Below are 12,749 nucleotides of genomic sequence, written 5' to 3' on the forward strand. Positions count from 1 at the left end.
ACGGTGCAGGGAGGTCCGGCGGAAATACATACAGGGAGACCGAGGGGAAACAACACAGACGAACCAGCAACTACTATGACAGAAGACACAACTTAAATACACTCAGAGAACACAGGGGGATTACATACAGGTGGGGACACAGCTGGGAGTAATTAACATGACGAGACTAGGGAGGCAAACTGAAAACACTCACATAAGACAGACCTTCACAATAAAACAGGAACTTACACATGAAAGGACACAAACTAAGAAACGCGGACTAGATACAGGAACACACGGGCAGAACAGAGTAAACACTAACCAGAGGAAGAACAGAACCAAAATCGCGAAGAGAAAACACAAAACGCTGGGTCAAAAGGACCCAGGATCATGACAGTACCCCCCCCTCAAAGGCTGGCTCCAGACAGCCCAACAAGAAACAAAACAGCCAGAAAAAACAGAAAACAACCCGACCAGGGCAGGCGGCGGGGGCCCAGGAAGGAGGGCTCGAAGCAAAACAAAACCGGAGCACCAGAAGGCCAAAAGACAAAAACAAAAAACGAGCCCAAAACCAAAAGAAACGAAGCACACCAAAACACAGGAAAAAACAGAGTCCAAAACAGAAGAGTTCAGGGGGCCGACAGCACAGGAGTCCAAAACAGTTCAGGGGGCCGGCCAGGGGGCCGACAGCACAGGAGTCCAAAACAGTTCGGGGGGCCGACCGTGCGGACGGCAACGACGTGGATACAGTTCGGGAGGCCGGCCGCGCGGAAGGCAACGGCGGCCACTCAGGCGAAGAGGGTCCGGGGGCCGGCCGCGCGGAAGGCAACGGCGGCCACTCAGGCGATGGCGGTCCGGGGGCCGGCCGCGCGGAAGGCAACGGCGGCCACTCAGGCGATGGCGGTCCGGGGGCCGGCCGCGCGGAAGGCAACGGCGGCGCCCAAGTGTCAGGCGCACCGGCCGAGGCTTGGAGGGCACAGGACCAGGCGTAACAGAAGCACAGGCTGGACCAGGCGTAGCAGAAGACTCGGATGAGGCCGGACCAGACGAGGCTGCAGCTGGCGATGGCTCTGAGGCTGCAGCTGGCGATGGCTCTGAGGCTGCAGCTGGCGATGGCTCTGAGGCTGCAGCTGGCGATGGCTCTGAGGCTGCAGCTGACGAAGCACGGGCTGGAGCTGCAGCTGACGAAGCACGGGCTGGAGCTGGCGTAGCAGATGGTGGCTGGATGGGCTCCTCGGGCCCTCCAGCTGATGTGGCATGGTGCTGGTGCGGTTCTCCTGAACCCCCAGCTGACGAGGAAGGTTGCTGAACGGGCCCCTCGGACCCTCCAGCGGAGACAGGAGGCTGAACGGGCCCCTCGGACCCTCCAGCGGAGACAGGAGGCTGAACGGGCCCCTCGGACCCTCCAGCGGAGACAGGAGGCTGAACGGGCCCCTCGGACCCTCCAGCCGACGAGGCATGAGGCTGGTGTGGTTCTCCGGAACCACCAGCTGACGAGGAAGGCTGCTGGACGGGCTCCTCGGGCCCCCCAGCTGAAACAGGAGACAAAGGCCGGAGCGGTCCCTCGGACCCTCCAGCGGAAACAGGAAACAAAGGCCGGAGCGGTCCGTCGGACCCTCCAACGGAGACAAGAGACGAAGGCCGGAGCAGTCCCTCGGGTGGTTGCTTAAACTCCAGGGGTCCAGAATCAGCTGAGGACTGGGACCTAGCCTCTGGGGAAGCCCTGGAGCGGCAAACTGTGCCAAAGGCGGCTGAAATACAAAAAGCACCTTGAGGTAAAATTATACTTTCTCCCTGCATGGAGTGAGTATGTGAGACCACTATTACTGGAGCCAGAGTTACGGGTAGCGGGGGCACTGGAGCTACTGGGGCCTGCGCTACAGGCGGCACTGGAGCTACTGGGGCCTGCGCTACAGGCGGCACTGGAGCTACTGGGGCCTGCGCTACAGGCGGCACTGGAGCTACTGGGGCCTGCGCTACAGGCGGCACTGGAGCTACTGGGGCCTGCGCTACAGGCGGCACTGGAGACGGAGCTGAGGGTGGCACTGGAGACGGAGCTGAGGGTGGCACTGGAGACGGAGCTGAGGGTGGCACTGGCTGCGGGGGAGCTAACTGGGCTGAGAGTGGCTGCGGGGGAGGTGATATGCTGTTCACAAAGTCATCTGCCGCACAGAACACCGCCCCTGAATGAACAGTCATACAGTCCGCAAATGGAAAACAGTCCTCACTCACCACAGCCGGCGAATTAGAAGTCCGAACGTCCAGCTGTGGGGTGGCGCGCTTGCGGCGCGATCGGCGTCTCCTCCCCGCAGACGGCTCCGACGGGCCGGGCAAGATCACATCCGGCGAGTCGGGCAGCGAGGCAGGAGTGGCTGAGAGAAGGTGCGGTGTGCGCCGGAGAAAAGCCTGCATGGTCGGAGGAAGCGAGTCCAATAGCCATGGCAGGCCGGAAAAGAGCCGTTGCAGCCGGTCTTCTGCTGCGCGGCGAAGCTCTTCCGGGGGATGTTCCAGCCATAGGCTGAGAAGGATCTCCACATTGTATGTGATGTCGTCCTGGAGCTCCTCGGACGGATTTACTGCCGCTGGGTCCATGGTGGCTGGTTCGTTCTGTCACGGTTTGCGGGGGCAAGCCGTGTGGAATATATATAGGACCAAAAGGCGGCAGCTCTGGTGCAGGTGAGTGTTTATTAACAACAAAAATGCAAACAACAAAGGCGCTAGGAACATGAAACTGAAACCTAAACTGGGTAAACTAACAACACAAACCAAGAATGACGGTGCAGGGAGGTCCGGGGAAATACATACAGGGAGACCGAGGGGAAACAACACAGACGAACCAGCAACTACTATGACAGAAGACACAACTTAAATACACTCAGAGAACACAGGGGGATTACATACAGGTGGGGACACAGCTGGGAGTAATTAACATGACGAGACTAGGGAGGCAAACTGAAAACACTCACATAAGACAGACCTTCACAATAAAACAGGAACTTACACATGAAAGGACACAAACTAAGAAACGCGGACTAGATACAGGAACACACGGGCAGAACAGAGTAAACACTAACCAGAGGAAGAACAGAACCAAAATCGCGAAGAGAAAACACAAAACGCTGGGTCAAAAGGACCCAGGATCATGACAATTATACTCTGTGGCTATTTTTGACATTGTATTTGATTTATAACATCTGCTTGGATGAGATAATAAAAGGGTGTATCTGTCAAACCCACACTTTCTGCACTCTTGCTTTTCTCACTTTTTTTTTATCACTTCACTTGCTCGGCAGAAACTCGTTGCAGGGTCCACCTAAAAGCAAAGGCTGTAGTATCACTTCTTCATGAACAGTCAAAGATGGAAACAATAGTTAGAGAACCACTGAGCATAAAATGATTAAAATCAGTAATTTTATTTTGAAAGATGTATAATTTTTGGCTTCACATTGTATTGCAAATCGAGCTGACCTAAGAAAAGGATAAACAGTAATCATACACAACACAGCTTTTCAGCAGTAGGTATTATTCATAGCATCACACAGGTATCTAACAGTTAATCTGTTATCGCAGTAAAATGCAGCTCTATGGCATTTTCCTTTCTTCTCTTGACAATTTTATATTACAACTCAGTATTCAGCACACAGTATGGTGGTAAAATAGCCCTGCTGCTTTAGAGCAACATGGTTCTGGGTTTGAACCTCATAGTTATGTGGAGCCTATGTGTTCTATCTGCCTTCCTTTCATATGTCAAAATACACACATTTTGGACCTCGTCTCTCAACCTGCAACTTGTGGGATCACCTCCAGTGGCCCCACAACCCCACATAGAAAAGTGGTTAAGAGAATGAATCGACAATGTAGAAGTTGGCACGTATTTAGCCTACTTATTTTTTTTTTCTACAAAGAGATCTTATTATAAAACTTGAACAACATATCTGACTTAGACTTTTGCATAATATCTTCACATTGAAACTTCAATCTCAGCATTTTTAAGTTTTTGTGAAATCTACGGTTCCGCATATCTATTCATAAGAGCAGGCGGTTCATGTTGCGAAATTCCTACTCAGACAGCCAGGATCAAAACTTTTCTATGGTGGAAAATATTTGGAGAGTTTATTGGTGGGTATTAAATCAGAAACACTATAATATTAAGTTTATCATAATTGCCTTGTGTTCTGTGCAATGCACTGTTAAAATTCATCACATATGTTTAGATTATCTTTTGATTTCCCATCATTTCTAGCTGACTCACTCAGGAAAGAGGTATGCTCTTGCTCCACCTCCTAAAATACCCCCAAAGTTTGCCCTATAAGCAAAAAAAAAAAAGGAAGTAGATTAGATTTTAAACTCTTCAAACTGAAAAAGCTCATCATTCTATTTCCAGCTCGTCCATTGATTTTGTTTTGTTTGATCTGCAAGGGGAGGTAAGGATTATTTCAATTATATTTTGCATTCATTAAAGTTTAGGCATATATATATTTGATTATCTATCATTAACCTTATATTATTTTAAAAGCAATCAACACCTCAGTGTAAATAGTTTGAAAGGGAGGGGATTTATTATAGTGAAAACTATTTCACATAAAACATTTTTGATTTCACAGATTGGACTCCAGCTTTTAAGGCAGATGCAAGGATGAGTGTCGAGTACCATGCATCCACACATGGCATTGATGACACTAAAATTGCCTACAAGCAGTTTTTTGAAGAAGGCAGCAAATTTCACTCTATAGGTAATGAACCTTGATTTTAAATTTCCTGTCTTTTTTTTTTTAAAGGAAATCACAAATACATAACATTGCTCTGCTCTCAACTTTTATGCTTGGCTCCGATGGAAAATTTTAATCTACATGGAGCAATTGGGAAATGGTAACCTTCCTGTGGCTGAAGGTGTGCTTTTTTGGTAACGATAGTGCTAAGCAGTAGTTTTATAGAAAAATCAACCATTTGGCTAGTACCTGCACAACATCACCATGCAGTCTCATCTCTTTATTATTTGCACAAGGAACTGGTGGAACCAAAATGCACCTAGATGAATATTTAACTTAAATATGTCCTTTTATCAAAATAACAGCATTCATGTGAATATATTGTATTTAAAGTCAAACAGAACACTTTTGAGGCTGCAGCGAACATAATATTATTTATTCCATTAACAGTCATTATATAAAGCACATATGGTTGAAGTTGCTTTATTAAAAATATTTGAATTAGGTACATTTTGAAAGAGGAATTAACCATTTTTATGCAAGATGAATGTTTTTTAAAGTGTAATTTTGCAATACCACCCTCTAAAACCACAACTTCCTTAACATGCTTCACCAACTTATAGTTTCTCCTTCTCCTTTGCCATCCGTCATTCAGTTTATATAGTAAGAACCAGTCCTTTCAAGCTTGCCACAGTGTGCCTGGGGTTGCTGTGTTTACTCCTTTTGGCTGGTGTCATAGGTCAAAGCATCCACTGTGAGTCTACCTTTTTGTTCTGTCTGTTAAGTATTAACATTTCCTTATATCAAGGTGAAATAAATTGATTGTCCTCACCTCTGTCATGACTCCTCTCCAACAGATCAAAATGTGGAACGAGACTATCAGAATAGCTCAAAAGCCATGACTATGCAGAATCAGGACCTGCAGCAAAACATAAAAGCTGTGCAAAAAGAGAAACAGGATACGATGATACGCTATGATCGCTTACAGGAAAATTACAACTCCTTATCTACAAGCAGAGAACGGTTGCAGACCAATTACAATTTACTGATGGAGGAAAAACAGCAGCTTACACAAAGCCAAGCCCAGTTAAAGGACAGTAACGCTGCTTTGAACCAAAATTTTGAAAAGCTAGAAACTCTTAAAAACCAGCTGCAGTTGAACAATGATGCCTTGACTACAGGCAAAGACTTGCTACAAAAACAATATGATTCAGTCCTCAAGCAAAGAAATGACTTGCAGACCAGTTTTAACTCTGTGACCAAAGAGAGGAACAACTTACAGAACAAATTCAACAATGTAACCGGATCAAGAGAGCAGCTGCTGAATCGTTACAACGACTTGATTAAGACAGTGGAAAATCTGCAAGATAACTACAACTTCTCTACAACTGAGAAGGACAAGTTAGCAAAAGGTCACCAAAATCTGACTGTACAACTTGAGCATCTTCAGTCTACCTACAATGTAATCAAAAAAGCAGAAAATGTCCTGCGGGCTAATTATGACTCATTGGTTAAGGAAAAAAACGCTCTTCAAAGCAATTTTCAGAATGTAACATCAGAAAGAGACCTGCTGAAGGTGAATAATGAAAACCTGACTGCTGAGAGAGTAAAGCTGTTGGAGGAAATTAACAGACTGAATGCAACAATGCAAGGTAAGCAAAAAGAAAACAGCTATCAAACATCTCTTTACTTTTGCTCCAGTGTTTGGTTATTGATCAACAAAAAATGTAAATTACAGAGAAGAAATGCCCCACTGGCTGGAAGAAGTTTGAGTACAGCTGCTACTTCACATCAGTTAGCAAAAAAACGTGGGAAAGGAGCAGAACTGACTGCCAGAACAGAGGAGCAGACCTGGCAATAATAAAAAGCAAAGAAGAAATGGTTTGTTTACATTTGTCTTCTCTCCATATATAGTATTTGAGGTCATTTTCTTTTCTTAAAGTTGAACTCATTTTTTTCCTCCCCATTTTCACCAGTACATCAACTGACAACGCATGCTATGAATTTCAGCTCCTGAAAGTTTTTTTATTAAGTCTTTTTTTTTTTCATAAAACTAACACAATAACATAATCATAATGACATAAATGACATACTCATAAAAATGTTACCTTAAAAAACAGAAAGCTTTGCTAATACAGATATTATAACAATATTCAAAGTCTACTTGCTCACTCTTTCATCACCAATGCTTATTAGTTTTTTCTCTCCTATGTATTACCAACAGGTCACTAACTTTGAAGATGTTATTATCCATTCTTCGTATAAAACTACTGATTGGTGCTGTCTGATCTGCAATCTTCCCATTTATGAAACCAGCCTCCAGTTTTGATTCAGGGGACAGACACTATCTCTACTTTTAAGATTAGCCTTAAAACTTTCGTTTTTGCTAAAGCATATAGTTAGGGCTGGATCAGGTGACCCTGAATCCTCCCTATGCTTCAATAGGTGTAGGCTGCTGGGGGATTCCCATCATGCATTGAGTATTTCTTCTTCAATTCAGTTCAATTCAAAATGCATTTGTATAGCAGATTTAAAAACAACAGAGTTGACCAAAGTGCTTCACAATCGGTTAAGAACAAGAGAAAACAATAGGGAGACAAATATAGATAAATTAGAAACAAATACAGATAATCTTCAGTTACCTTTCTCACTCACTATGTGTTAATATACCTCTCTGCACTGAATCATACTTGTTATTAATGTCTGGCTCTCTTCAACGGCATGTCTTTTATCCCATCTTCCTTCCCTCACCCCAACCGGTCGTGGCAGAAAGCTGCCCCTCCCTGTTAAAAGGGAGCTTTTCCTTCCCAATGTTGCCGGGGTGCTGGGTCATAGGGGGTCATATGATTGTTTGGTTTTTCTCTGTATGTATTATTGTAGGGTATACCTTACAATATAAAGCGCCTTGTTTGTTTTGATTTGGTGCTGTATAAATAAAATTGAATTAAATTGATCCTTTTGTATGACAAACATTTGCTGTAACTTGCATGTCTCGTTCTTAATAGACCTTCATCAATGGCTTGTATAGCAGTGACAAAGAAGTCTGGATCGGACTGACTGATGAAGGAGTAGAGGGGCAGTGGAAATGGGTGGATGGAACTCCAGTGACCTTAACGTAGGAAATTTAATATATATCTTTTGTTTTTTGTTTTTTTTGTAAAGTTCTGCTTATCCAAGGACATTTTTATTCTGACTTTGATATTTCCCATCTCTTGTAGGTTTTGGGGTAAAGGCCAGCCCAACAGCTATGATGGGAGAAACCAAGACTGTGTGGAGTTTTGGCACCGCGCATCAGGCGTCGGTGATTGGAATGATGAGAACTGTAATATTGAACAAAACTGGATCTGTGAGATGTAGTTTTCCAGAACTTTGGAATGCGTTAGGTGATACTGTCTGTTACCAATGAACATCATGTAATGTAAGCATAGAAACACATTAAGGATTATAATAGTATGTTTTACAACTCACCAATTTATCCAAATGTTATTTGCTGGAGCAAATACAGATTGATGTAGCTTGTTGAATGAGTGACCCAAAAGTAACTCCAAAAATATCTGCGTATACTGTTTATCATCTTATTCCTGACTCTGATGGTGACACAGTATCTGTCACTTGCCAACAGATATTTTTGAAGGTACAATTAATTTGACACATGTAACTTACCCATATGCCAGTTTGCATGAAATTAATTTACTATCATGACCATTTAGTACATTGATTAACGAAAGCCTTTACAAAGCCTTGTACTGTTATAATCAGTTATGTTATTATCACTTAATTATGCTGTACTTGCTTATCAGTGATTTTTTTGTAACTAGGAAAATGGTACCAAATTAAATGCTGTGTAATTATGGATATATTAATTAACCACCATTCAGTTCTTCACTCTCATTATTACAATAAAATAAAAGAAATAACATTTTTATCTTGCTCTTTCATTTAGATATTAATCCAAGCAAATTAAATAACACAGCCTGCACTACTTTTTACAGAAATTATATTCAAAGACTTGTTATGACCTTGTAGTTTTTGACATGTGTTTTTACATACAACTGCCTGTTTCATATGTTACACTGTGTTTAAGCAAGAGTATAGTCAAGGGTGACATGTGCTGAAACCTCTGTGCTCACAGTGGTTTCCTGTTTCACCAATGTAGTGGAATTGACAGAATCACAGCTATAAACATTAGGGTAGGATAACAGTCAGTTTCAGGAATGAATGTGTTAAAGTAGGGAAAAAAGGGAAGCAGTGGTGTGACAGCTCAGACTATTTCAGTGTTTAACAATAACAGTCCACTAGAGGGAGGTACAACCAACACATTCCCGTCAGCTTTGTCTGCATTATATTTTTCATTCTGAAAACTTTTAGTAGAATTTTGCAACCATATTAGCCCATGTTGGTTCAAGTACCTTCTCCCTCTTTTTTTCCCATGTCAACAGTCCTTTCTGGCACTAGTGAATGCTAATACATGTGCTCCACAAAGTTTTTGTTCTTTGAGCCCATCAGAGGATACGCTTCTACATCACTAAGAAATAAAATGTTGTTACAAGAGGATGGGTCTGTTACATTTCTGCCTGAATTTCTTCTACCATTTGGCCTTGCAGTCCCACACAAGAGATCCTACTCATTTCTCTCCAGGCTACTCCAGGCAGGAGTTTGCTCTCAGTCTTCTATATAGTGTAGATATAGCTTATCTTTACTCTTTACTTTTTAAAAGTGATTTAATGGTTTATCCACCTATCCGTTCACTTCTGCTTATCTTTATCAGGATCAGTTTACTTGTCACAGAGTATTACACACCTAGTTTTCTGGAACTCTTAAAGGAGCATTTTAAAGTTTGACCAAATAAATTCTCAACCTGCTGCTTTGATTTGGTGTATTTTGAATCTGCTAGTTTTACAGCTGAGTTCAGTTACAGTCTCTGTAAATGTTCAGTTCAATTTAGGCCAAATCACAACGACAGTTGCCTCAAAGGACATTACACTGCAAGGTAAATACCCAACAATATCCTGGAGAAAACCCCAACAATCACACTTAAACTCACACTTACACAGCCTCACCAACATAACTGTTGCTTTTCCCACTATCTTGTTAGTTGGCATTTATTCACAGGTGTTTTTACATCCTACATGTGGCTGTGCTCCTCAACAGTTGAGCTCCATCTGTTCTGTGACTAAATTTCTGACAATTATTCTGGGGTTGACAGGCAGGCTGTCTGTGTAACAGCATATCTATCTATGCATGTCGTGCTATAGACATTTGTTAAAATACCAAAAAATTGCAGAGTGTAGTTATAATTTTAACAATGTAAATTTATATAAAATTGTGACATGTGCATGACTTCTTTGGTTGTTATTTTCCTAAAAAGTGTTCTCTTGACATATCCCATGTTGGTCTGGATGCTTGTCCAACATGGGTTTGAAGGACCCCATTAGGATATTCTGTTATGCACAGTGAAAGTGTGAGAGACACACACAGTCTCTCTATGTGTGTCTGTTTCATCCATCTGTCGGTCTATCTCTACTTCTCCACCTACTCGTACAAGTAGGTGGTGAGTTCTTAGTTTGGCCATGCTGCTGTGTGGGAGCAGCTCTGTGTAGACTGACACCAACCCTCCCAGAGCTCCAATACAAAGTCTCCACCTCACATTCATTTACTGCACTTGTTTATACTATCAAACACATAATATCATTGGTATTCTGGGTTATAACCTCTGTAATACACCCGGAAAGCCTCATTGCAATATCTTTTAAGTGTAAGTACCTGTCATGTTTGTATATAAACCTGGAAATAATCAAACAGTTTGAGGATTTAGACACATTTTCAAATGTAGAATAAAGGAGATATGCAGTGTTTCACATCCAGCAAACTATAGGTTTGATTTACTTGACTTCTGTTTCTTTAGTAAAACTCAGGTGATACTCAGGTAGATTTGATCATAATATCTGAAGCTTGTCCAAATAAAAGATCTTGCAGCCAGCTATTACAAATACATCTGCCCTTCAAGTTTCCAGAACATTGATTACTGTGAAACACTGGGATAGTGGGAAACACTGACACTGAGTTAAAGTGTCAAACTCAAAATGCTATACAAAGACAAGAGGCTCTTTCACAGTGTCAAGTCATGGCTATGCTAAAGGTTGCTAACAAGGCTGCACATGGACCTCTAAACAATCTGTGGAAACTGAATTAGGGTGCACATAAAGCACAGTCAGACTGACCAAAAGTGACCACGCATTCAGAAGAGCAACACATCATGCTTTGCTTACTGAGCTAAAAGCAACATCAGTCACAATATAGCTCTGTGGAGTGTGCATTAATGGACCCATAATGCAGGAGGCAGGAAAATTCAAACAAAATGTAAGGTTTTTAATAGGGAATAAGAGCGATAGGGCGATCGTGGCTCAAGAGTTGGCAGTTCATCTTGTTGAAGGTTGCCGGTTCGAGCCCCGGCTCCGACAGTCTCGGTCGTTGTGTCCCTGGGCAAGACACTTCACCCGTTGGTGGTGGTCAGAGGGCCCGGTGGCGCCAGTGTCCATCAGCCTCGCCTCTGTCAGTGCGCCCCAGGGTGGCTGTGGATACAATGTAGCTTGCCATCACCAGTGTGTGTGTGAATGCGTAGATGACTGAATGTGTAAAGTGCTTTGGGGTCCTTAGGGACCAAGTAAAGCGCTATACAAATACAGGCCGTTTACCATTTAAGAGTTGGAATAATAGCTCGAACCCCAGACCACGTGTTTTGAATGTCAACACCCCTGTGAATATTCTTTATCAGTTATTATCAGTCTTATGCATATGAACATGTGTGGGACTGATTATAAGTTCACCGTTAGTGGATGGTCATGATTTAATTTAGTCTCAGTGTTTCCTACCCTTTTAAAAGGACATGATGGGAGGACAAGCAGAATGTTCACACAACTAAGGAATAAAATAGCTGCCATCTGTCACGGTTCTGGGTCCGTTGGACCCAGTATTTTGAGTTCATTATGTTTTGGTACTTTTGCATCATGGATTTTCCTTTATGTTTCTCTGGTACTTGGTGTTTCAGTTATCTTGGTGTTTTTCTATATTATGATTTATGATCTGATACTGTTGTGATTATGATTATGATTTAGTAGCCTTTGGTCAGTGTCAAGTCTGTCTCTGTCTAGTCTGTGTCTTAGTAAAGTGTGTTTTGTTTCCTGTTTTACTTTGAAGGTTCTTGTTCCTGTCTGATGTTAGTATGTGCAGCTTTGGTCCCCCTGTCTCGTTAGCCCTGATCTCTCCCAGCTGTGTCTCCCTCCTGTTGCCGATTCCCCCATTACTACCCTGTGTATATAAGCCCTGTGTGTTTTCCTGCCTGTTACTCGGTGTCAGTCGGTGTCAGTCTATGTTACTTGGTGTCCTGCTCGTCTCTCTGCCTCTCATCCCTTTTTGTATCATCTCAGGTTTGTCATTTAGCTTTCCCAGTTCAGGTCTTTAGTTTTGTCTTCCCTCTTGCCTGTTTGCCTTCTCACTCCTGTATAAATAAACTCACCGGCATCTTATCCACTGCCTGCATCTTGGGTCCTCCTTCTAAATCCACACGGCTCGCCTCGGCAGCCGTGACACCATCACACAAGCTTCTGGTGATCTCAGTCATGATGGGATAGCATACGTTATCAGGTTCTACAAAAAACAGAGTCCTTACATCTGCAGTGCTGTTATTAAATAGGGGACAAAATGGGACAACAGAGAATGAGACATTCATAAATTCATATACAAGTTTTGAGAAATGAAACTTTTCACTAAAATTGTTAAGAGTGTACTATTAATTGTGATTAAGTGCTTCACACATATTGCATAACACAAGTATATTCATTAGTGGTCTCAGATAATAAAATTGATGTTTAAATATGCATACATTAAAGAAAAGCGCTATACAAATACAGGCCATTTACCATTTTACCATTTACATTAATTAAATAAAAAAGGCGCAAAGCACTTGGTTAGCACTATTGCCTCACAGCAAGATTGTTCTGAGTTCAATTCCACCATCAGGCCGGGGTCTTTCTGTCTCTGTGGACTTTACCTGTTCCCCCT

At 42.8% G+C, this 12,749-nt stretch overlaps 1 protein-coding gene across 1 annotated transcript; it reads left to right on the plus strand.

Moving 5' to 3' along the window:
- Nucleotides 1–4,295: 4,295 nt before the first annotated feature.
- On the plus strand, nucleotides 4,296–8,611 carry LOC309708898 (uncharacterized protein). The gene is made up of 7 exons (XM_082537249.1): nucleotides 4,296–4,403; nucleotides 4,584–4,712; nucleotides 5,344–5,442; nucleotides 5,546–6,340; nucleotides 6,427–6,569; nucleotides 7,694–7,803; nucleotides 7,907–8,611. The coding sequence occupies exons 2-7, from the start codon at nucleotides 4,616–4,618 to the stop codon at nucleotides 8,043–8,045; spliced, it is 1,383 nt and encodes a 460-aa protein (XP_082393375.1). The 5' UTR covers nucleotides 4,296–4,403; nucleotides 4,584–4,615; the 3' UTR covers nucleotides 8,046–8,611.
- The last annotated feature ends 4,138 nt before the right edge of the window (nucleotides 8,612–12,749 follow it).

This window comes from Aulonocara stuartgranti, assembly GCF_965226115.1.
Source record: "Aulonocara stuartgranti genome assembly, chromosome: 6".
In the NCBI taxonomy this organism is placed as follows: Eukaryota; Metazoa; Chordata; class Actinopteri; order Cichliformes; family Cichlidae; genus Aulonocara; species Aulonocara stuartgranti.